Source organism: Mirounga angustirostris, unplaced genomic scaffold (assembly GCF_029215605.1).
Source record: "Mirounga angustirostris isolate CCGP_5_RB_7025 unplaced genomic scaffold, mMirAng1.0.hap1 SCAF_6, whole genome shotgun sequence".
NCBI lineage: Eukaryota > Metazoa > Chordata > Mammalia > Carnivora > Phocidae > Mirounga > Mirounga angustirostris.
Genome location: NW_026991714.1, coordinates 116,227,076 through 116,252,759, shown reverse-complemented (window position 1 = coordinate 116,252,759; position 25,684 = coordinate 116,227,076). Strand labels below are relative to the sequence as shown.

Sequence of the window (25,684 nt, the reverse complement as noted above, 5' to 3'; positions counted from 1 at the left end):
GATGTAATTAGCAGGTAAAATTCTTTTGGTCAGTCAGTAATACAAAGGAGCTAGTGGATCATTTTAAAACTACTTTGAAAAGAGTTGATTCCACTCCACCAAGCCTCTCCTTAAAGAGAACTAGCAATCAAGAAAATTTTAACTTTCCCCTTTCCCACAACCCACCAAATGACATACTGCCTTGACTTTGGTACACTTGGCTTTTGAACACTTGACACCCCTAAAATGTTAGTGAAGAAACATTTCAAGAGCTCCCAAGTGGCCTGCCAACCAGCACTTGTTTTAGCAATGTTGTCTTCACAGCAATCTGTCTGTGCAATTTTTTTGAGTATTTTCATTATATTCTCTTATTTTATAAATCTGAGTGAAAACAGAAGTTCAAATCTCTTAAGTGTAATACAATACAGACACTGCTATTAAATGTTTAGCATCAATGGAATGTTTCTTGGTCTTAAGCTAGTCAATTAGATAGTTCTAGGAAAAAAACAAAATTATAAAGTATGTTCAAAGTGTTGACAATGTCAACAAAGACTATTTCTAAAAGACCAAAAGAATCAGAAATTTCATTCATTCATCTTATTCATGCATTCACTCACTGGGAGTGGGGAGTCTCTCTGTCCACAGCACAGGTAAATCTGTAACCATTCAAGTGTCATTCATGAGTCAACAATGTTCGATGGACAAACACAGGGCACTGCTGTGTATCCAAGCTTAAAGGCTCATCTACTTACAATTTACTACTAAATTTTAATTTACCTTACTAAATTAAAACAAACATACCATATGCCCTGGAATATCTGTACAGAAAATCATTATAACCACTATGACACTACCCTCTATCTTAAAGGAAATGGCCAGTTTAACACCACCTGAAATCTACAGAGAAGTTCTGAGGTACTAAGGGAAGCAGTAATTTCTATCCCTGACTTTTTTGACATTTATGATTCCATATAGAGGGGTTACTGGGGTGGGGAGAGGCCTAGGTGTTAAGCTAGGTAACATTATAAATCCAGACTGAGATCTGAAAGTTGCTCTTTACCTTATGAACTTGAGAAATAAATTTAATGATGTAAGCCTGTATCCAGTTTTCCTTGTTAGAACAATTCAATATTTTACATTGGTAAAAATCAAACAAATTATCTAGCCCCAGAACATACAGATGTTTTAAAGCCTGAAACCTGTCAACATTTAGAATTGCTTCATCATTACTTGGCAGAAAATTAACAATACAGTTCCAACAGACCTTTTTTTTTTTTTTTCCTTTAAATACTACTACATTTATTCGGACTTACTGAAAAAAATCTAAGAATTTCAGGACCATAACAGACTTATTTTTCAGGAAGCAAATCCCAGGATTCATTCAAACCAGTGACTCATTCATTCCATACTTATTTACTATTTGACTAACACATGCAAACAACTGTATTAGGCACAAAACATGGACAAAAATAAATCTGACTCCTAAGCCTGTTCTAATGATGATGTTAATTAACCACAGAACTTCTTTGAAATAGTGTTTCAATGAGAAATATACAACCAGGGAAGAAAATGAATAAAAAAAAATTCTAAATCATAAAAAGCACAAACATGAATTATATCAGGACAGTGGGTGACACCATTCTTTCCTACAGTCACATTGGCATGTTTCTGAATGAAAAGAAGGAAAGGTTACCAAACATCAATATCAAGAACTGGAATTAGCCATTCCAAAGAGAAAAAGAGTTCCATTCCAGTTCAAGACAAAACTAAGCTTCAGTGCCCAAGTGATACAAACCTTAGCAAATTATTTTAATATAGTTAGTCACTGCTTAATGGGTCCGCCATTTTATAATCCTGGGAGAGATCAAAGCCTCACTGCTGATAGCAAAAACTGTTACCTTCCTTCCTCAGAGCAGGCACCAGGAGATGCCACACTGTGATAGCACATGCTCCCCTGGCTTGGTGGGCTCTTGTTTTCTACATTAAAAAGAAGAGTTCCTCAGAACACAACTCCATGCCCTCTTCTCATTTGTTGTCTCCCTCAGACCAGTGCTTCTGAAACTTTGTGCACCTGAATCATTTAAGGATCTTTGTAAAATGTAGATGGTGATTTGTTAGTTCTGAGGTGGGTTGAGATTCTGCACTTCCAGTCAGCTCCCAGGTGACTCCCATGCTGCTGGTCCCCGGACTACACTTTAAGATGCAAGTTTCTGGGCCAGAATAATCCATAAAGGCTATGATTCATTTTTTTAATTGAGGTATACCTGAATATGACTCATTTTTTAAAGAGCAAATCATGACTACTGCAAAAGTAAATTTCTGCGTAAAAGATGGTAGTGAGCTCACAACTGAGTTAATACAAATAAATCAATCAGGAAACAGACTGATGCATACACTGGGAAAGACTGAGTCTGAGGGTGTGAGAAAGAAGAGTTTTATTAATGTAAGAAGTTACCAAATCACAAAGCTAAAGAGAAGCTCTGTCGAGGAAGAAGGGACGTTTCACAATGTACGCAGTCCTGCCAGTGGTGTTTTGCAAGTCCATGTGTGGTTCCAAAAGAATGTACCTCGAGGGTAGAGTGGAGATGCGGAGCCCACAGAGCCCAAACACGCCCTGGAAAGTAGAAGCCAAAAATGAACGAGAAGACAATGAGGTGAGATGTCTAAGCAAGTTCTGAGGATTTCGTATAAAGGAGTCAAACAATAAAACTCCATGTGGGAGTGTACCTGAAACTCTGACCAGGACCAGTCATTTAAAAAAAAAAACAACCACACACACACACACAAACAAACAAGCAAACAAGCAAAAAAACAAAACAAACAAAAAACTGTGGAACAGACATACTATGTATCTACCCAATATCCATCCCTACCAATAGAACAAATTTGTTCTGGGCAGCAATGGATCCAACTAAAAGTTCTCACTTTCTCACTCTATTTTGCAATTATGGGTAAATATGTAAGAAAGTTCTCCCTAAAGACATTAAACTTGAGGTTATCTGAGAAAACATTCTGCTTTCCTGATACAGCCGCTGCTCGTTTCTCCTGCATTCCTTCTTTCCTGAGTCAACCTGGAATAAAGATGTCATGCCAGGAGGTACAGAAGTCACCTTGAGACCATGAGGAGAAAAAGTATACACAGAGGTCTCCGACTTTTTGGTCTCAGGACACCTTTACAAGTAAATTACTGAGGACTCCCCAAACCTTTTTTTTTTTTTTTAATAGATTTATTTATTTGACAGAGAGAGAGAGACAGCCAGAGAGGGAACACAAGCAGGGGGAGTGGGAGAAGGAGAAGCAGGCTTCCCGCGGAGCAGGGAGGCCGATGCGGGGCTCAATCCCAGAACTCTGGGATCATGACCTGAGCCGAAGGCAGACGCTTAACGACTGAGCCACCCAGGCGCCCATCCCCAAACCTTTTGTTTACGTGGATTATATATATTGATATTTGCCATATTAGAAATTAAAACAATTTTCGGGCGCCTGGGTGGCTCAGTTGGTTAAGCAACTGCCTTCGGCTCAGGTCATGATCCTGGAGTCCTGGGATCGAGTCCCACATCAGGCTCCCTGCTCAGCGGGGAGTCCTCTTCTCCCTCTGACCCTCCTCCCTCTCATGCTGTCTCTCATTCTCTCTCTCGCAAATAAATAAAATCTTAAAAAAAAAATTTTTTTTTAAAGAAATTAAAACAATTTTAAAAATATGAATCTCTTAATTCAATTAGAATAATTAAACCCAGTTAATATAAATTTCTATGAAAAACAACTATTTTTCTGAAAAAAAAAAGCAAGCAGAGTAACATAGTTTTATATTTTTGTAAATCTTGTTCTTGTCCAATTAATAGAAAACAGCTGAATTCTCGTATCTGCTTGAACATTCAATCTCCTCTGTTGTTTTGACTGAAATAAATGAAGAAAGTTTCACCTTATACAGTTATGTATTTATAAAAGGTATTTAATAACCATTTGAGATAATTGGATATTCTTTGTACTACATAAAAACTCAACAAGTAATTAGCTGTGATGTACACTCTTAAATGATATTAATAAATTTTTAATATTCCATTAAAATCAATTGGTCCCTCTTCTACTTTGAATTGATCTCTTAATCATGCATGACTTTATAACATCACACTAAACTGGTCATTTAGAAATTACTGGTTCACTGGGTTATGCAAATCTTCCAACAAGACTGACACATTTCATTATGCAATATGAAAAAAAAAAACACACTCATTAATATGACCATCAGAGTCTATAATTACTGAAAAGCTACCAAGCTCACAGTGGTGGATACAAGTTTTCCAAAATCCTAATTTTTGCTTAGAGACTTCAAATTTTTTCATCGGCAAAAAAAACTGTTACTTGAAAGAAAGATTGGCTCATTCATTCAATTTAGAGAAAATGTCTGCCAAATATCCTAGTCAGAATAAACTAGAGTTTGACTGCCAGTAATTCTTTCAGGTAAAAACTGTATTCCATTAAAATTGACTAGTTAACTTAGCAACTCAATCACAGAAGTGCTTTGTCTTGAGTCAACCACTGCACTTCGGTATTCAGTAGAAATTATTTATACCAGATATGCAAAAATGGAATAAAACACATAATCTATAATGAGAACAGTCAATTAAGAGTAACATACATATTAAAATGAGCAGGAAATGAAATCAAAGTATTATTATAATTGTCTTTGAAATGTTCCCAAAGTTAAAGAGACATAAGATATAGGAAATATATCAAACTTCCAAAGATAAGCACTAAATAAGCTACACAAAGAGATACACTCATTAACCCACACATAAAACAAAAAGAAATTCTTAAAAGTGTTCAAGTAGCCCACATGATGGTAAGAGAGGGTCAGGACTCAAGCATGACACATTCATGTTCTGGAAGCCATGTTCCAAGCACAAGTGATTCAGAAGCAGGTCTGGGCTCCATTCTGTACAGTGCCCACTAGCAGAGCAGAGGCTCTACTCTAGGCATGGCAGACTGGGTGTAATGCAGCCCAACCGTTGTTCAACCCAACAGACTGATAGGGTAGAAGTTCCACACCAAGACAGGCAAGCCAAGAAAGCCACAGGCTACTGCCCTACATAAAGCAGGTACATCACTCCAAAAGATGTGGGCCACTCCACCTGTCCCCAGCTCTAGAGCACAAGCTTAGATTTTGCAAAGGTGGAAAGGCAGGCCAAAAGAACAGAGAGCTCATAAGCTGTCTCCAAGGAAACAAACATTAACTGGAACAGAATATGTAGAAATTCCAGTCTGATGGTACTGGCAAAAATGATGGCATTTTAGGTGGCTAGTAGCTCTAAGAGAGCAACAAGCAAAACCATAAAACAGATAAAAGTGTACCACATAAAGCCATGGACAGAGACAACTAAGAAGGTCCTCCTGAGGATGGAAGAAACCTCAAATACTGGCCTCAAAAACAGCTGCAGCAAAGGAATCTGCATTTACTTGGATCAGACCATGGAACAATGCCCTAGGGAATTGTCCAAAATAGCAGTGCAATCAGCCAGCAGTTAATGGAACTAAAAACTGAGTGTGAAATCAACAGAGACAAGAAAACTTAACAGGTCAGGGAGAGAGACAATCAAAAACCACTGCTATAAACAGTCACCCCATCTTGAGAGAGTACATGCTCAAGGCTTACCCCTCTGAGAAGCAAAATCAGAGACTATGTATTGTGAAGAAAACAGATTTTACTATAAAATCCAGCCAAGTTACTAAACAACAACCCACAGGAGGTGGGGGGGGGTGAAAGAATTTTAATTCAAAGATGCAAAAAAGTATTATCTAAAATATACAGCATTGAATACAAAAACTACAAGACTTGCAGAGAAAGAGGAAAGTATGACCCAAACAGGAAAAAAGGGAGGTAACAGAAAAGGTCCTTCAGAGGGCCCACAAATTGTCTTTAGTACACAAAGGCTTAAAAGTAGCTATTATAAATATGTTCACAGAACTAAATGAAGCCATACTTAAAGAGGAAAAGGACGATATGATGACAATATCTTATGAACTGATGAAAGCAATACAGAAATACAAACTACAAAAAATGAACATGAAAAATGTGGAATTGAAAAGTACAATAACTGAAATGAAGAGTTCATCACAGGCATTCAACAGCAGATTTGACCTAGCAGAGGAAAGAATCAGTAAACATGAAGATGGATCCTAAGAGATTATGCAATCTGAAGAACAGAGATCAAAAAGAATAAAGAAAACTAAATGGAGCCTTAGAGAAACGTGGAACATAATTAAGTACACCAATATATCTATAATGTGAGTACCAGAGAGAAAGAAGAGAGAGGTGGAGAAAATATATTCAAAGAAATAATGGCTGCAAAGCAAACTCCCCAAATTTGATAAAAACATTAATCTCCACATTCAAGAAGCTAAATTAAATTGCAGTAGGATAGGGCGCCTGGGTGGCTCAGTTGGTTGGGCGACTGCCTTCGGCTCAGGTCATGATCCTGGAGTCCCTGGATCGAGTCCCGCATCGGGCTCCCTGCTCGGCAGGGAGTCTGCTTCTCCCTCCGACCCTCCCCCCTTTGATGCTCTCTCTCTCTCTCAGTCTCTCTCTCTCAAATAAATAAATAAAATCTTTAAAAAATAAAATAAAATAAAATAAAATAAATTGTAGTAGGATAAAAGCAAAGGGTCCCACATCCAAACACAACAAATTAACATGCTGAAAGACAAAGAGAAAACCTTGAAAGCAGCAAGGGAAAAAATAACTAGTTATATACAGCAAAATCCCCCCCAAATTAATAGCTGATTTCTCATCAGAAACTATGGAGGCCAGAAGATTGAGGGGGGGAGCCATATTTAGAGAACTGGAAAAAAAAGAATTTTAACCAAGAATATTATTCCAGCAAACCTATCTTCAATAATGAAGGCAAAATAAAGATATCAAGAAGATATCAAGAATGACAAAAACTAAGAAAATGCAATACTAGCAGACACACCTTAAAAAGGAATATTAAATAGAAGTTCTTCAGGTTGAAAACAAGTAACAGCAAACAATAACTAGAAACTATATGAAAAAAAAAGAATGCCAAAAAAACTAATTATATAAAAATAAAAGACAGTATACACATATATATTTCTCGTCCTTTCATCTCTTAAGTAATTGTAAAAGGAATTATATAAAAACATGTATATATTGTATTGTTGGACCTATAACATAAAGAAATGTTAATATATTTGACAGTAACAAACAAAAGAGGTAATAGGTGGTACAAAACTGTATTGGCAAAGTAAGTGACACCAGATGACAACACAAATCCACGGGAATAAATGAGAACAAGAAATGGTAAATAACTTTAAAAGAACAAACTCTGTAAATGCTCTTTCTTTTACTTATTTAAATGACAAATTAATAACTGTAAAATATTATTAGGTTTGGAAAATATATAGTGTAATGTATAACAACATTAGCAAGGAAGGGAAAGAGGAAAGAGAGGTACATAGGAAGCATGATTTTTTATCTTATGGAATTAAATTAATATGATGAATCTGAAGTTAGACTCTGTTAAAAAAAATGTATACACTAAACCCTGGAGCAAACACTAAGATGATAACTTTAATCACTTAATGCAACAGAAAGCAGTAAAGGAGAAATAAAGAAAAGAATCGTAAGATATATAAAAAACAAAAAGTAAAATGACTGACAAATCAACCATATTAACAGCAATAAATATTAACAATCCAGTCAAAATGAGTTGTCACAGTGGACAAAAACACAAAATGCAAGTGTACACTGTCTGAAGACATACTTTATACTGAAAATTACAAATAGGATTAAAGTTAAAAGAAGGAAAAAGATAAAACTGCAAAAACAGTAACCATAACAAAGCTGAAAAGACTATACCAATATAAGACAAAACAGACTTAAGAAAATTATACTAGAGATAGAGGGATGTTTATTATAAAACAGTCAATCTATCATGAAAATGTAACAAACATATATGCACCTCATAAGAGAGACAAAAATTACACGAAGCAAAAACTGACAGAACTGAGTGAAAAACAGACAATTCAACAATACTGGCAGATCTCAATACCCTACATTCAACAATGGACAGAACAACTAGGTAGAAGACTAACAAAAAAGAATTAAACAGCGTTAATTACCCTAGACCTAACAGACCTCTATAGAACACTAAACCCAACAACAGAATACACATTCTTCTCAAGCGTACATGGAACATTCTCCAGGACAGCACTACAAGGTAAACCATAAAACAAGACTAAATAAATTCAAAAGAATTGAAATAATACAAAGTATGATTTCTCACAAGAGTTAAATTAGATATCAATAACAGAAAGAAATAAGAGAAATTCAAAGATATGTAGAAATTAAACAATAAAATCTGAAATAACCAACTGGGTCAAAGAACTCACAAGGAAAATCAGAAAATGTGAAATTACTAAAAATAAAAACACAAAATACCAAACTTATCCAATGCAGCTTAGAGAAATACAGGGCTTAGAGAAATATTTATAGCTGTAAGTGCTGATAAATATAAAGAATAAGCTCAAAGAAATTATTTCCACAACAAGACACTGATAAGAAAAGAGCAAAGCACACCTAACTTAGCAAACAAAGGGAAAGATTATAAGGAGATGTTAATAAGGACTAGAAAATTGATGGAGAAAAATCAACAAAACCAAAAGTTGACAAGATTTTTTTTTACATCAAAAAATTTATGTAGCTTCACCAAGTAAAAAATTACATACAACTCAAATTACTAAAATTAGGAATAAAAGAGCTTGTATTACCAACCTTACAGAAATATAAAGGATTATAAAGGAATACTGTGAACAATTTTATACCAAAAAAATAGAGAAGTAAAAGAGGAAATTCCTAGGGGCTCCTGGGTGGCTCAGATGGTTAAGTGTCTGCCTTCAGCTCAGGTCATGATCTCCTGGTCCTGGGATTGAGCCCTGCGTCAGGCTCCCAGCTCAGCGGGGAGTCTGCTTCTCTGTGCTCTCTCTGTCTCTCTCTCTCTCAAATGAATAAATAAAATCTTAAAAAAAAAAAAAAAAAGGAGGAAATTCCTACAGAGATAGACACAAACTACCAAAAGTGACTCAAGAAGAAATAAAAAATCTGGGGGCACCTGGCTGGCTCAGCTGGTAGAGTGATCTTATGGTCATGAGTTCAAGCCCCACAATGGGTGTGGAGCCTACTTAAAAATAAAAATTAAAAAAAATAATAATAAAGAAAGAAAAGAAATAAAATCTGAATAAACCAGACTGAATTAGTTATCTAAAAAATTCCTACAAATAGGGGCACCTGAGTGACTCAGTTGGCTGAGTGGCCGACTCTTGATTCTGGTGCAAGTCATGATGTCGGGGTCCTGCAATCAGGACCCCTGTTGGGCTCTGCACTCTCTCCCTCTGCCCCTCCCTCCTGCTCCTTCTCTCTCTCTCTCTCTCTCTCTCTCTCTCAAATAAATAAATAAATAAATCTTTAAAAAAAAATAGACCAAAGATATCACAAGAATAGAAAACTGCATACCAATATTCCTTATGAATAAGACTCAAGAATTCTCGCCAAAATACTAGCAAACCAAATCCAGCAAAAGATAAAAAGGATATACACTATGACTAAGTGGCATTTATGCTAGGAATCCAACACTGAAATAGTTGAAACTCAACGTAAGACACAAGTTCAAAAAAATTTTTTAAATACACACAATAAACATCTGACAAAATCTAACACCTTTCCTGATAAAAACACTCAATAAACTAGGAATAAAAACCTGATAAAGTACACCTATAATAAATCCACAGTAGTTAACATCACACTTAATGATCAAAGAATGAATGGTTTTACACTAGGATTAGGAACAAGACAAGGTGTTCACTCTTTCACCTTCTCTTCCACCTTGTAGTGAGGATTCCAGACAGGATAATTTGGCAAGAAAAAGAAAGAGAGAAAGAAGACATCCAGATTGGAAAGGAAGAAATGAAAGTTGCTTTGTTCCCAGATGACATGTTCTTGTATACAGAAAATCCTGAGGACAGAAACAATATACAAAAATAACTTGCATTTCTATACACTGTAAATGAACATCCCAAAAACAAAATTTAGAAAACTCATTTACAATATTGTCAAAAAAAGGCAAAATACGTAGGAATAACTTCAACAAGTAAGTGCAAAGTTAATACTCTGAAACTACAAAATATTTTTGAACGTCAAAGACCTAAATAAATGGAACATTAGGTTATTTGTTGTTGTTGAGTTGTAGGAAGTTCTATATATATTCTGAATATTAACCCCTTATCAGATACAGGATTTGCAAATGTTTTCTCCTATTCCACAGATTGCTTTTTCATTCTGTTGAAACACAGTTTTTAATTTTGATATAGTCCAGTGTTATTTATTTTTACTTTTGCTCCCTGTGCTTTTAGTGTCAATAAATCCTTGTCAAATCCAACGTCATGAAGCTTTTCCTCCTATATTTTCTTCTTCCAAAGAGTTTTATAGTTTATGTTTAGTTAGGACTTTGACACATTTTGAGTTAACTTTTACATGCAGTGTAAGAATCCCACTTCATTCTTTTGCACGTGGATATTTAGTTTTCCCCAGCACCATTTGTTGAAAAGACTGTCCTTTCCCCACTGATCATCTTAGCACTCCTAAATCATTTAGCACTCAAAAATCATTTTTTTAAAGATTTTATTTATTTATTTGACAGAGACAGCGAGAGAGGGAACACAAGCAGGGGGAGTGGGAGAGGGAGAAGCAAGTTTCCTGACGAGCAGGGAGCCCGATGCAGGGCTCGATCCTAGGACCCTTGGATCGTGACCTGAACCGAAGGCAGACGCTTAACAACTGAGCCACCCAGGCGCCCCTCTCAAAAATCATTTGAGCACATATGTGAGGGTTTATTTCTAGGCTTTCTATTTTATTCCACTGGTCTAAATGTCTATCCTTATGCCAATACCACACTGTTTTGATTACTGTCGCTTCTTAATGAGTTCTGAAATCAGGAAGTATGAGACTTCCAACTCTGTCCTTTTTTTTCAATATTGTTTTGGCTATTCTGGGTCCCCTGAGATTCCATATGAATTTTAGGATGAATGTTTTACTTTGGGTACTACTGACCTTTTAACAATAATAAGTCTTCCAATACATGAACACAGGATGTCTTTACATTTACCTATATCTGCTTTAATTTCTTTCAACAGTGTTTTACAATTTTCAGAGTACATGTCTTTCATCTCCTTGGTTAACCAACAAAAAATTCCTAGAATAAGTAAGTTCAGCAAAGTCACAGGGTACAAAATAAATGCAAAAATATTAATTGCATTTCTCTATGTATCAATGAACAAAAGGACATGACAATTATTATTTACAGTGCAAATCTAACAAAATAAGACTTGAATGCTAAAACTAAAACACTGATGAAAGAAATACAGAAGATCTAAATAAAGACAGAGAGACATACTGTGTTCATGGATTAGAAGACTCAATGTAGGAAAGTTGTTAACTCTTCCCCAAACTGATATACAGTTTTAATCCAATTTCTATCAAAACCTGAGCAACTATTTTGTAGATATAGAGAAACTATTCTAAAATTTATATGGATAGGTAAAGGAATTAGAATACCTAAAACAATTTCATAAAAGAAGATTAAAGTGGGAATAATAAATCTGCATGATTTCAAGACCTATTAAATAGCTAGAGTAATCAAGATTGTGTGGTGTTGGCAGAGAAACAGACACATAGATCAATGGAACAGGATAGAGAATTCAGAAACAGATCTGCACAATGTGCCAAACTGACTTTGGAGAAAGAATCTTCAACAAATGGTGCTGGAGTCATTGGACAATAAGCAACAAAACAAAACGAATCAAAACAAAAACCTGTAAAACTTTTAGAAAAAAATAGAAGAAAATCTTTAGGATTAGGTAAAGAGTTCTTATACTTGACATCTAAAATATGACTGGTGCATAAGAGAAAATAATGATAAACTAAGATTTAAAACTTTTGCTCCATTAAGAGGATGAAAATAAAAGCTATAGACTGGGAGAAAATATCTGAAAACCACATATCCAACTAAAGACTAGTATCTAGAATGTATACAAATTCTGAAAACTCAACAGCAAAAAAAAAATTTGATTAGAAAATGGGCAAAAGACGTGAAAAGACATTTGAATGAAGAAGATATGCAGGTGGCAAATAAGCATATGGAAAGATGTTCAACATCATTAGCCATTAGGGAAACAGAAATTAAACCATAATGAGATATCACTACACATCTGTCAGAACGACTAAAATAGAAAATAGTAACATCACCAAATTCTGGTGGAGAAACTGGATCATGTGTATGTTGCTTGCAGGAATGTAAATTTATTAACTGTGGAAAACACTGGAAGTTTCTTTAAAAATTAAACATGCAATTACCACACGAAACAGCCATTGTTCTTCTGGGCATTTATCCCAGAGAAATGAAAACATATGTTCATATTAAAACTTGTACATGGGGGGGGCGCCTGGGTGGCTCAGTCTTGGGCATCGACTCTTGATTTCAGCTCCAATCGTAATCTCAGAGTCATGGGATTGAGCCCCGGGTCAGGCTATGCACTGAGCTCTGCTTGTCCCTCTCCCTCCCCCTCTGCCCCTCTCCCTGCCCGCACAGGTATGCTGTGCTCTTTCTCTCTCTCAAATAAATAAAATTTTAAATAAAATAAAAACCTTGTATATGGCTGTTTACAGTAGCTTAGTTCAAACAAATGTCTTTCAAAAGATGAATACTTGGGCACCTGGGTGGCTGAGTGGTTGAGCGACTGCCTTCGGCTCAGGTCATGATCCCGGAGTCCCAGGATTGAGTCCCACATCGGGCTCCAGTCCCACGTTGGGCTACCTGCTTGCCAGGGAGTCCGCTTCTCCCTCTGACCCTCTCTCCTCTCATGCTCTTTCTTTCTCTCTCAAATAAATAAATAAAATCTTTAAAAAAAGAGGTGAATATTTAAACACTGTGCTATATATTCATACCATGGAACACTATTCAGCAGTAAAAAGGAAATCTCAAAAGAATTATACATAATTAAAAAAGCCAATCCCAAAAGTTTACAAATTGTATGATTCCATTTATATAACATTTTTCAGTTGACAAAATTATAGAAAAAGAGAATAGATTAATAGTTGTCAGTGGTTAAGGAAGGAAGTAGGTATGGCTATAAATGGCAACTGAAGGATCCTTGTAGTGATGGAAATATTATATATCTTGACTATACCAGTGTCAGCCTTCTGATTGTGATTTTACTAGAGCTTTGTAATATGTTACCATTGGGTGACAGACAGTAGGTAAGGGTACATGAGATCTCTCTGTATCATTTTTTCAACTGTGTATCTGTGATATCATGATTTATAAGAAATGTATATTTGGTCATTCAGATGACCAAAATCTACTTCTCATATATTTGGTTTTCATCCATAGTTCCTGGCTCACAGCTCCCAAAACCTTTGGAATTTCCTAAGCCTGAGAGTGATAAAGGTGTCTTTTCACCTTTGGAAAGATGAAAAGTGACTTTGGAAAGCACTTAAGGATGGGGCCATGTGATTACAGAGTTGGAACTTTTAAGGGAAAGGGGCTGGAAGTTGAATCAAGTTGCCAATGGCTAAAGATTTACCTGCAGAGGACATGGGAGCTCTATGCCCTTTCCCCATACCCTGCCCTATGCAACATTTCCATCTATCAGGTTGTTCCTGAGTTATATACTTTTACAATAAACTGGTGATCTAGTAAGTAAAATGTTTCTCTGAGATTTGTGAGCCACTGTAGCAAATTAATCAAATCCAAAGTAGGCCGTTGTGAGAACCCCTGATTTATAACCAGTAGGTCAGAAGTACAGGTAACAACCTAGACTTGTGACTGCTATTCTGAAGTCCAGAGAAGGGGTCATGAGAACCTCCAATCTGTAACCAGTTGGTCAGAAGCACGGTTAACAGCCTAGGCTTGTAACTGGTGTCGGAAAGGAATGGTGGAGGTGGGGGGGGCCGTCTGGTAAAACTGAACCCTTAACCTCTAGAATCTGATGCTATCATCAGGTAGATAGTGTCGGAATTGAGTTGAATTCTCAGACACTCTGCTGGTGTTCTGAGAATTGCTTGGTGCTATGTAGGAAGCCCCCCTCCCCATACTGGAATCAGTACCAGAACCAGTATGTATGTATTTATATATGTATGTATATGTGTTTGTGGTATATATGAATTAAATACCATAACTAAAATGCAGAGATTTTCAAATTGGAGATAAAAGCAAGATATAACTACATGCTACATACAAGAAAAACACTTTACATATATAAATACAAACAGGTTAAAAATAAAGCCTGGGACACCGATAACAAAATTACACTAATAACAAGATGACAGAGATGTTGAAATTATCTGGCAAAGACTGCAGGCAGCTCAAATGACCATTCACAACTCTTAAAATAGACAATGGACTCAAAAGTAGAGAAATGACAGAAGAAAAAAAATCAAGAGCTTGATAGAAAAACAAAGTATTCAATCTTAAACAACAGAGAGAAAAAAAAATATGGACAAAAATCTCAGGGACCTGTGAAGCAAAACCAAGTAGTTTAACAGTCATATCACTGGAATCTAAAAAGGAGAATGAATAGAGTGTTGAAAAATACTTGAAGAAAAACTTGCTAAAATACTCCCAAGTTCATAGAAAGACAGTTTAAAGAAGCTGAGTGAACTACAAACAGGATAAACAAACAAAAAACTTACTAAACATCTCGCTTTAAAAAATATCACCTTGGTCAGTGCTCTGGACTGAACTTGCCCCCACCAAAGTTCCTATGTTGAAGCCCTAATTGTGGCTCTCACCCAATAGGACTGGTGGCCTTATGAGAAGAGGGAGAGAGAGAGAGACCTCTGTCTCCACACTATCATTTTGTTATGGCTGCCCAAGCAGGCTAATATAGTTGGCAAAAGGATTCAGAAAATTTATGAAGTAATCTACACCTATCTCAAAAATAAAAGCAAAAGTCAGGTAGTTCTTTTTTTTTTTTTAAAGATTTATTTATTTATTTATTTATTTGACAGAGAGAGACAGCGAGAGAGGGAACACAAGCAGAGGGAGTGGGAGAGAGAGAAGCAGGCTTCCCGCCAAGCAGGGAGCCTGATGCAGGGCTCAATCCCAGGATCCTGGGACCATGACCTGAGCTGAAGGCAGATGCTCAACCCAAAACTCAGGTAGTTTTAAGGAATAACCAAAATGGCACATAAATATTTTATAAGAAGTTCAAATTTGAAATAAAATTTAGGACACAGTCATTACAATTATAACTCAGGAAAAAAACAATTACATCACAAAAATTCAGGGGGGAAGCTTATAAAACTGTATTTCAACACATGGACTATGCAATTTATCTAAAGTTATGCAAAATGCATCAATAGTTGTCTTCAGTAAGAGTTCAAATTTATAGTAATGTGATTATCTGCTTCACTTTTTTTAGCTTTAACATGACAATAACAAAGTAACAAGAAACTAGAAAGCATTAAGACCATAACAGCTAACCAATTTTTCTTGGGCATTCATCTATACTCTCCGGACTTCAGTTTTGCCCTTTATAAAGAGGGTTTGTGTGGAAGGGGGTGGGGCAGAGAAGTTAACAAAGATGACCCCTTTGGTTCCTCTAAGCTCCTAAATGTGGTATATCTATGGGGAATGTGTTGCCCTATTTAGTTCTACTCAGCACCACACTTACTGCAGTTTTAAACTTAGCCCTGAAGATATGAATAAATGGGTTTATAGTTCCAAAAACCCTTCTGACATAGACTAATAAATATTTTTTAAAATGTCAAATGTAACACAGCATGAGTAGAGTGATAATCTTCCTAGTAATATATTGGTAAATACAATCTTTTTCAAATGAGTTTCCATTAATTTTCATTTTTATTTTTTGAACATGTAATAAAGTTTGCTGAAAAAAATTAAAGGTCTTTGTATTCATCATTGATATTTTAAAACCTTAATTATACAAACAGTAAAATAAACAGATTTTAATTTCTGCCATTTAAAAACTCTATATATCCAATAAATCCATACACCCTTGAGGTTAGCTGAAAAATCTCTATCAATACAAATGAGAATACATTAGCTATAAAAGTTATTATAGAAATTGGTACTTATAGAAGGTACTTCCTACCTTCTGTAAGTAACCTTTATAGAAAGAGTATTTAACTTCTCTAGTATGGAATGTATTCATTCAGGGAACACATTTATTAACTACATACTGTGGGTCCGGTACCATTCTAAGCCCTTGGGAATGATAAATGAACAAAACAAAGATTCCTACTCTTGGGGTGCCTGGGTGGCTCAGTCAGTTGGGTGTCCAACTCTTGGTTTTGGCTCAGGTCATGATCTCAGGGTCGTGGGATGGAGCCCCCACATCAGGCTTTGCGCATGGCTAGGAGTCTGCTGGAGATTACTCCCTCTCCCTCCCCTTTTGCTTCTCCCCCTGCTCATGCTCTCTCTCTAAGATAAACAGGTAAAATCTTAAGAAAAAAAGATTCCAACTCTTGTGGAGCTTTAGAAAATGGTGCAGAAGGAGACTGCTGGTCTTCTCTGATTGTCTCAGAGCTCAGAGTGTTATCTGTTCACAACATGTTTGTTCACTGAAGAGTTTCAAAACTATAAATGATATTTCATGGTGAAATATATACATCCAATTTGGCCCAGAGGCCTTGAGGCTCTTATTCCTTTCATCCTCACTATCTTTGTCCGTTATAGCTCAAGAGCATCTCACAGCCTTAGCAAAGTTAACAAGAGATAGATAGCATCCATAAGAAATAAGACATGCAAATGGCAACATCAGAATGTGCCTGCCAAATGAAATTACATGCCTGGCTTAGAGAGAGAGAGAGACACACACACCCACGACACCAACAAACAGAACTAAGAGCCGTTGTTACTGTTCCATCTTTAAGCATTTTCTATCCTGTAAGAAACTAAAAAAATCTTCCCAGAATGAATGCTCCAGCAAAAGAACCAAGCAAGGAGCCTTCTGAAGACAATACTTCCTCCAGAAAATGCAATGGAGCCTGCAGCTGTGCTCATTCAAATTATAAACTAAGTTGTCTTTTTCAGGATTTTCCAAAGCCATAATTCCATGATTTAAACTTACATGGGCAATATCACATCAATAAAAAAGACACTTTTTATACTAGCAGGAGGATACCATTTTAAAAAAATCTGCGACAATTTATATACTTAAATGCTTATTTGGCCTAAGAATACTTTTCACGGAACCGTTTTGTTACAAAGTACATCCTTGAAAATGCAATTAAACCACTAAGCTTCTCTGATTGAGAACCTCGATACTGAGGCATCCTTGAACAATTCTGGTTCTCTATATATTTATTCCATAAGGCCTAATGGCATCCCTAAAATCGATGAGAAATCCGGCCACTGCTGACAGGCACTTCTCCTACCTGAAGCTTCATTTTCCAGCAAGACGCACCAGGGAGTCCTCAGCGCAGCTCTCCCCAGCGACATGTTCCTGGGTTCATCTGCGCACCAGCTGTCGCCCTACAGCCGCCGGCAGAAACACATCATCGCAGCTGGACTTGTAAGGGCCTGCTGCAGCCCTTGGCACACCACTCCTGGGATCAAACTGGACTATTTCCTCCAGCTGATTTCCAAGGAACTACATAGTGAATGAATAATTCATGACAAGTCCATTCCAGCAACCCACTTCTGCTCTATGGTCTACTCCCCACAGCAATTTGCAATGTAAAGATTCTAAAGCAGCATACTTGCTGGCGGGCAAAGAATGAAAAGTTCACTTTCCTCGTCAATGACAGTAAATGTTAGTAGATCTGTTTGCTCTTCTTTCATGCTAACCTATCACCCAGACTTAAGAGATTTCTTAAAATGTAGGAAAGATAAATGATTAACCACAGAGATCTGACCCATACACACACAGAATTTTTTCTCCATATAACCTGCCCTACCCAGCGGTTTCTGGTGGTAGGAAAAGCAGCAAAGTGCTTGCTCTAAGATCAGCAGGTCAGTACTTACATTTAGCAAAAGACCAGTTCTAGCAGAGCACAGGAAATCATCACATGGTAGGGGAGGGGCGTTTCATATCAATGCCAGGAAACAAATTGCTCCAAAGGGGGAATTTTCCTGGTCCCTCAGGCTATAAATATAACTTTCATCTCATTGGTATTCTTCTAGGAAGAACATGAACATTCATTTTCACCAATTTGTCAGTGCTTACATATTTCCATATGAGTGATATCTGAAGTAGTCAATTCTCTGCACCCAAACACATGATGCCAAGAGGAACTTGAACAAAATAACGGAAGGCCCATACTCCTCCTAGCTCAGCTCCACCTCCAGGAAGTCCAATCCTACACCTATCATTTTTACCTGTTTCAATCTTTCATTCCTTTTCTTCTGCACTCACTGGGACTATCTGAAGCTTGTGCTCTGTCAGTAAGTTCATTTTCCAGCTGTGACTATTCTGTTCCTAGCTACTTTTTATTTTATTTTATTTTATTTTATGATGTTATGTTAATCACCATGCATTACATCATTAGTTTTTGATTCCTAGCTACTTCTAATTTATTTGTTCTGCAAATTGGTTTTCATGTGGCTCCTTGGCTCCGTATTCTTCCCTTTCACCTCATTCTGTCATTTTATTTTATTTTTTCATTCTGTTATTTTATTACATCATTTCTGAGCCTGTGTTTTATCCAACCCAGGTCCTTAACAGCTTACTCCTTAATATCCTACTCAGGAATTCTCTTCATTCTGAAGGGAAATGAGGATTTCTTCCAGAATAGACTCTGCATCCTTCTTCGGCATGTACTGTGCCTTTCCCCCCTTCCTGCCATGTGTGCAGAGGGCTCGCAATGTCTTCTTGTTGGCTCAGGCTTCACTGGGACGTTCTGCAGAGTGCCTCTGCGTGTATTAGTGTGTAGTCTAGGGGAGCCCCTCCCCCACCAGCTATGTTCTAACTGGTGTTCACAGAGTGTGAAAAAGGGAGAAGGGAACCAGCTTAGCTGGGACTAGAGCTACAAGCAACCATAACTCTGAGCTTCTCTCCCAGGGATATATTCTTTTCCTCCCCATTAATTCCCTCAATCCTTGAGAGAGTTCATCTCCAGCAGAAAGAGTCTGGCCCAGGTTGTTCTCTTTCTCCTTTGCAGTCATCATTCCTTGTCCCCCAAATCCTGACTACCCACTCCCCACCCCTACCCAACCCTGCCACCTGCAGCTCATTATATGCTCCTTCTTCCCCACTGTTCTCCAAACAGACCTGCCTGATCCACATTCCCTTCTGTCAGGTGTTCTGCTACCTCCCAGTTTACTGATGAAGATAATCAGCTCTGACAACCACCTACAACATTAGGGGAAATCTGCCTCGAGATGAAGTACACCCCATGAATGGTAGAGCAAACAGACAGAAAGAACCTGGGTCCTTGATAATGTCTCTGATATGCTGGATTGACCACCCTGAGACTCATCATTCCCTTTTATATAGACCTCCTTTTATATCAGCTAGCAAAGGATTCATTGTTTAAGCCAGGATGGGTTGGTTGTTCTGGTACTTGCAGCTGAAAGCATCCTCACAGATGGCATTTGGACTATCTATTTACATTATTAAACCCTGTTTTGTTAGCCTGTCTATTTTTAAAATTAACACAGAACTTCAAACTGATTATTAAGACTCAAGTATGGCTGAGGACGCTCAAAAAAATCAATGATTCTCAGAATTAACAGAGACAAAGATCATCTATTCCAACCCAACACAGAGCCTAAATCCTTGTATAATATTGCAGCCCTGGCTGTTTCCCCTCAACACTCCTAGGAACAAAGAATTCTCCAGCCACCTCCCAAGGCAACCAATTAGCTTCACTCTGCTGATAAATGAATCCTTGTTACTGTCAGGCTCATCATCCTTCGGCCTGAGGGGTCTACTGGAACACTGGATTTTAAGAGCAAACTAAAAAGAGGGCAAGCAGTTTGGCACAATGCTGGCGGGGGCAGTACAGCAATGGGATGAACAAGGCACACTGTGGACACCAACTCTCCCTACAGCATGAGTTAGCTGGCAGAATTGTGAATCCATTAGCATTTAACCAGATTATTTTTTTTTTAATTTTATTTATTCATTTGAGACACAGAGATACAGAGAGAAAGCATGAGCAGGGAGAGAGGCAGAGGGAGAGGGAGAAGCAGGCCCCTCGCTGAGCCAGAAGCCCGATGTGGGGCTCGATCCCAGGACCCTGGGATCATGACCTGAGTGGAAGGCAGACGCTTAACCATCTGAGCCACCCAGGTGCCCCCTCTTAACCAGATTATTAAAACTCTTTCTTATGGACTACACACATGTACAGTTCTATCCTGTGTTTTAGGACCTCTTTCCACTCCCCACTGTAAGAATGAGAATGTGAGGGGTGCCTGGGGTGGCTCAGTCAGTTAAACGTCTGCCTTTGGCTCAGGTCATGATCCCAGGGTCCTGGGATTGAGCCCCATGTCAGGCTCCCTGCTCAGCGAGGAGCCTGCTTCTCCCTCTTCCCCCTGCTCATGCTCTCTCTCTATCTCTCTCTCAAATAAATAAAATCTTAAAAAAAAAAAGAATGATAATGTGAATATAATGCAAAAAGGAGAATCTCTGCTATAAGAAGGGCCTATAGGGGCGCCTGGGTGGTTCAGCTGGTTGAGCGGCCAACTCGATTTTGGCACAGGTCATCATCTCCGGGTCTTGAGAGCGAGCCTGCATTGGACTCCACACTCAGCGGGGAGTCTGCTTGAGGATTCTCACTCTCCCTCTACCCCCCCCCCACTCACGTGCATGCACACTCTCTCTCTAATAAATAAATCTTTTTTAAAAAGGCCTGTAAGTGTTGTCAGAAACTAAAACTACAAGAGAAGATTTTGGAACATAGAGTTGTTCGAATTTTCTTATACTTTCCATGCCCTCTTCAGCAGACTAAAGTTTGGGTAAACACATCCTAAATATGTAATAGGTAAGGGTTTTCAACATTTTTTCCATGACGAACCATCAGAAAAGCATAAAAGATTGCTGGGTAATATATTAATTCTACATGATAAACTAATTCTCCAATTTTGAGATAATCATCATTTTAGTCATCAATCTATTGGTTTTTTATATATTTTAAAATATAACAAATCTTTTGAGTTATCATTCTAATTTTTCTTTTTGTCTCTCAACTACTGTCATCTATTCCTTGACTCAACTTCCTCTTTTCAAGTATCTTATGCTCTGGGTTTAAAATTCTCACTGAAAGAACCATTCTTGAAGACTTTAAAACATACATATTTTTTGGTAAAGGTTATTTCTCCAAAGATTATTTCATCTGGCAGCTGAAATAACAGATGATGAACTCACAGCATATTCCAAGTATCTCATAAAGAATTCTGATTCCTTTTGGGTGTCTGAGGGGAAAGGCCTGATTATGGAGGGCCTGGCTTTCATTAAAAAAATATGAAATAGGGCAAGATGGTGGCTGTCAGGCAAGCCCTTCCAGCTTTCATAAAGACTACATCGGGACACCTGGGTAGCTCAGTCTGTTAAGCGTCTGCCTTCGGCTCAGGTCATGATCCCAGAATCCTGGGATCAAGCCCCACGTCAGGCTCTCTGCTCAGCGGGGAGTCTGCTTTTCCCTCTCACCCTCCCTCTGTCCTCTCCCTCGCTCTTTCTCTCTCAAATAAATAAATAAAATCTTAAAAAAAAAACTCTACATCAAAGTTGGACTGCCCTAGAGTACTTTCAATTCTATGCTACAGTGCCACATGAAATGCAGGATAGAGAGCCTTAGGTGAAACAGAATACAAAGTTTGTGGCTTGTTTACAGTACACATATACTCTCCCCACTGATGACGTCCCAACCAAGACCCTAAAATTCTTAAGACCGTTACAATGACATGTCCCTGAGGCAGCAGAAAATGTAAAAGGAAAGTACCCATAACCCTGCCTGTCTGTAGTCTACAGTCATTCATGGCTTTTCTCTGTCGGCCACTGTTCTGAGGACCCTGATGATGAAATCTTGGTTTGCCAGCTCTTGAACATTCTTAAAACCTGCTCCTTAAATGTTGCCTCATACCCTGGACAAGCTATCTGGTTTGCTCTGGCCTCTACTATATGCTTGTTTGGGTCTTTCAAAGGACTGGTCTTTCTCCGATACTAGAAAGTTACCCAAGAGAGCACCCTGTGTGAGAACTTAGTAGACCTTTCTACATTATCTCTAGCACGCCAGTCCTAGCCTGGCCTGCTGATAACAGCTCAGCAGCAAACTGTGCCCTCAGACACTGGTACAGTGTGCTACCTAGAGCCCTCTTCTCACTTACCTGCCACAAAGAAGAATATTCTCAAAGCAACCAGTATCCTATCACTGCTCTACACCACAATGTTTCTAATAAAGCATGTATCATACACTAATTAAAACAACTTAGCTTTCAAACCACTGTACTTGTCAGAGAACTGGGGACCTTGCCAGGCTTATAACAGAAGCACTGAGAATCCTACAGCTACAGAAACTCTTAACAAATGTGCTGGGAAGAAGTCTGCACAAGAAAATCTTTCCCAGATTTTTCCAAATGCCTTTTTTGACCTACTCTTAAAATGAAAATACAAACATTTGAGCAGAATTATAATTACCATTTACAAAAGGTTGAGTATGTCTTCATTCAAACATGGATAGCTATATGCTACAAGGGACTTCTGCTGATGAGTAAAATATCATCCATTCTCAGGACCCTTGCACCCTGGTGCTGGAATGCAGCGTGGCTCCCCAGGAGTTCCCAGCATCCCCACTCCACATGTCCTCAGTCCTAATACTGCCTCCAAAGCTGCAGGTCCACTCTACTTGCACTCCCCTATCAACGCTGGGTGCTTCATGGATTCCAGGTATCTCCCTCCTCTGTGGGTCCTATTTTCCCCCGCTCCCCAATTAAAGTTTGGGCCTGGGGAAAAGAAAATCATTCCTACCAGTAAGGAATTCATACTCTATTATAGGATACAAACAAATAACTACAGGTAACAACCATGTGGTAGAATTTTTAAAATGCCACATCAGAGATACAAATGCTAATTTCTCTTTCTCTCTTTTACATATCTACTTGTTACAATCCATTCATGGAGGAAGAGAATGGAGAATGGAGTGGAAGAATGGAGTCCCTAATGGGCACATAAATTAGAGAATTTCTAAATACTTTATATAGACCTACTTAAATATAGAAAAAAAAAGAGTATTCACAATAATAAACATCAAAGCAATCCTTGAATACTTGACATAATATACAGTATATTATCACACTTATAAATTAGCAAACTAAATCATATCAGATTAAGTTCCTTCAATGCTAGAAAAAATTAATGCTAAATATATAGCCAGGATAAAAAAAAGTACAAATGAAGATTTGTGTGGTTTGGATAAAGCAAAATCAGACTTAGGATTCAGAATGGGAAGTAGGGTCTAAAATAGGTGTCAAGTAGGACTCAGACCTGTGCCAGTCACCAAGGGAACTCAATCACATGTTTTTGGTATGTTCTAAAGATTGATGTAGGCTATGAATTCCTTTCCAGCACACAAGAGAGGATGAGGAGCAAAAACCAAGGTGAGAAAATATTCTAGTCATATTTAAAACAATCAGCTTCACTAACAAGTACTGCTTCAGCTGTTCAAATACGCATTACTCTACGGATATGATCCATTGTAGCAACTGAGAACTGAGAATAGCTGAAAAATTAGCTTATCTTTAAATATGTTATCTTCAAAAAATAAAACAAAACATTTTTATCACTTGAAACTTACTTTGCTCTGCTCTCAAAGGTTTCTCCCTCAAAAGCTCTTGATTAAAGAACAGTAATTGGGAGTGGAAGAGATGAAATCACTTTCATCAACCTATCTATGAGTTCAAAATATGCAATCACAGGCCAATATAGCCTAGGTCTGAGGCCTCAGAAATACAGTCAGTATAAGACAGGAAAAGATAAATGGCCTAGGCAGGTATAATGAAGTAATCTGATTACTTATTAAAACATTTCCGCAAACCAGTAATTCCATTTGTCCCTCCGATGGCCTGAGATGTTTATTTCCTAGGAATGGCAGCAGAGTAAAATAAATGGATGTGTCCTTCTTCTGAGGAGGGAAGAGCTGCTGGGAGAAGAGGTGCAGGCGGGCTGTCTCAGGCTCAAGTGTACAATGGAAGGGCAAGATCTGGAGACGGATCCCCTTAAGCCCACCCTTGCTTGTGCATTCTTTGGGAAGTCTGCATACACCTCCCAGAAATGGGTATGCCAGGTTGAAGGCTATTCTTAAATACATCAGAGAAAAATGGTCAACCACAAAGAGCGAGCCACACATTTGAGAACACTGCAAGTTCAGATATTTGATAGCACAACTTGCAAAAACCTAAACAAAGGAAGAAAATGTCCTAAAATACAACACAGAAAATCTACATCTAGTCACAACTTTATTTTGGATATTCTACTAATGTGATAGGTAAGGAATATCACTAATGATCAGCAATAAACACATTTAAAAAGAGAACCCTTTATTCTAACTGAGCACAAACATCAACCAATGTCTACATAATCCTAAAATATAAAAAATTTGGAAAAAGATTAAAAAAATATATGAATACCTAAGGAAGCATCTCATTGGATAACTTACCACTGGCCTTTAAATTGTTTATTATTGTTTATTGTTTTATCATTGTTTATTGCAGTCCTGGCTTTACCTTACATCTGACAACAGCATAGTCTTTTATTTCCCAAAACTTTTTATTTTGAAAATTTTTTAATCTACAGAGTGGTTGAAAGAATAATATGATACCCTATATCCTTCAACTAGATGCGTCAACCAATATAAAATTTGCCACATTTGCTTTCTCTCTGACACACACACACACATATATATTTTTCTTTTCCTTGTTATTTTTCTTTTTCTGGCAGAACCATTTGAAAGTAAGTTGCAGGGGTGCCTGGGTGACTCAGTCAGTTAAGTGTCAGACTCCTGGTTTCAGCTCAGGTCAGGATCTCATGGGTGTGAGATCGAGCCCTATGTCGGGCTCCACAGTCAGCAGGGAGTCTGCTTGAAGATTCTCTCCCTCCAACCCTCCTTGCACCCACTCATGCTCACTCTTGCTCACTCTCAAAATAAATAAGCTTTTTAAAAAATTAAAAAATAAAAAAAAACTTAAAAAAAGAAAGTAAGTTGAAGACATTATGCACGTTACCACTAAATATTTCTGTATGCATTTTCTAAGAACAGGGATATTCTCCTATACAACCACAGTACCATTTTTATGTCTAAGAAAATTAACTACAAGTCTATACTTACTTATCATCTAATACATAGACAACATTCAAATGTCCCAGTTGTCTCAATACAGTTTATAGCAGCTTATTCTATCAGCAGGTTCCATTAAGGTTTACGCATTACATTTGATTGTTAAGCCTCTTTAAATCTAAAATAGTGCCCCCATATTTTTCTGTTTTTCATAATAAATAATTTTTTAAAGTGAGGGGCTCAAAGTTTAAATTTTCCTCAAAAAACTCTTAGTATTATCTTGAGCTTAATGGAATAATTTTTTCAAAGTTCACTTATTAGAAGACTCTGGCTAGTCTCTGTGTCTGTTAGTTATATTCTCAGTGACAACTGCTATCAGTGCTCTGGTTATGGGAGGGC

The 25,684-nt window shown here is 37.6% G+C and overlaps 1 protein-coding gene across 11 annotated transcripts in view; it reads right to left on the bottom strand.

Moving 5' to 3' along the window:
- MARCHF8 (membrane associated ring-CH-type finger 8) overlaps positions 1-25,684 on the bottom strand; it is a 131,167-nt gene that overhangs the window by 24,268 nt on the left and 81,215 nt on the right. Inside the window, exon 4 of one of the 11 annotated variants that reach the window (XM_064594969.1) lies at positions 2,435-2,593. The exons of 9 other annotated variants lie outside the window; for them this stretch is intronic. Coding sequence is in view for 1 of the 2 variants with exons in the window: in XM_054508283.2 (XP_054364258.1) it covers positions 17,450-17,461 (12 nt within the window). In the remaining variant the exon portion in view is untranslated. Of the gene's footprint in view, positions 1-2,434; positions 2,594-17,449; positions 19,166-25,684 lie in introns of those variants that run through there. One more of the 11 variants, XM_054508283.2, reaches the window with a different exon arrangement.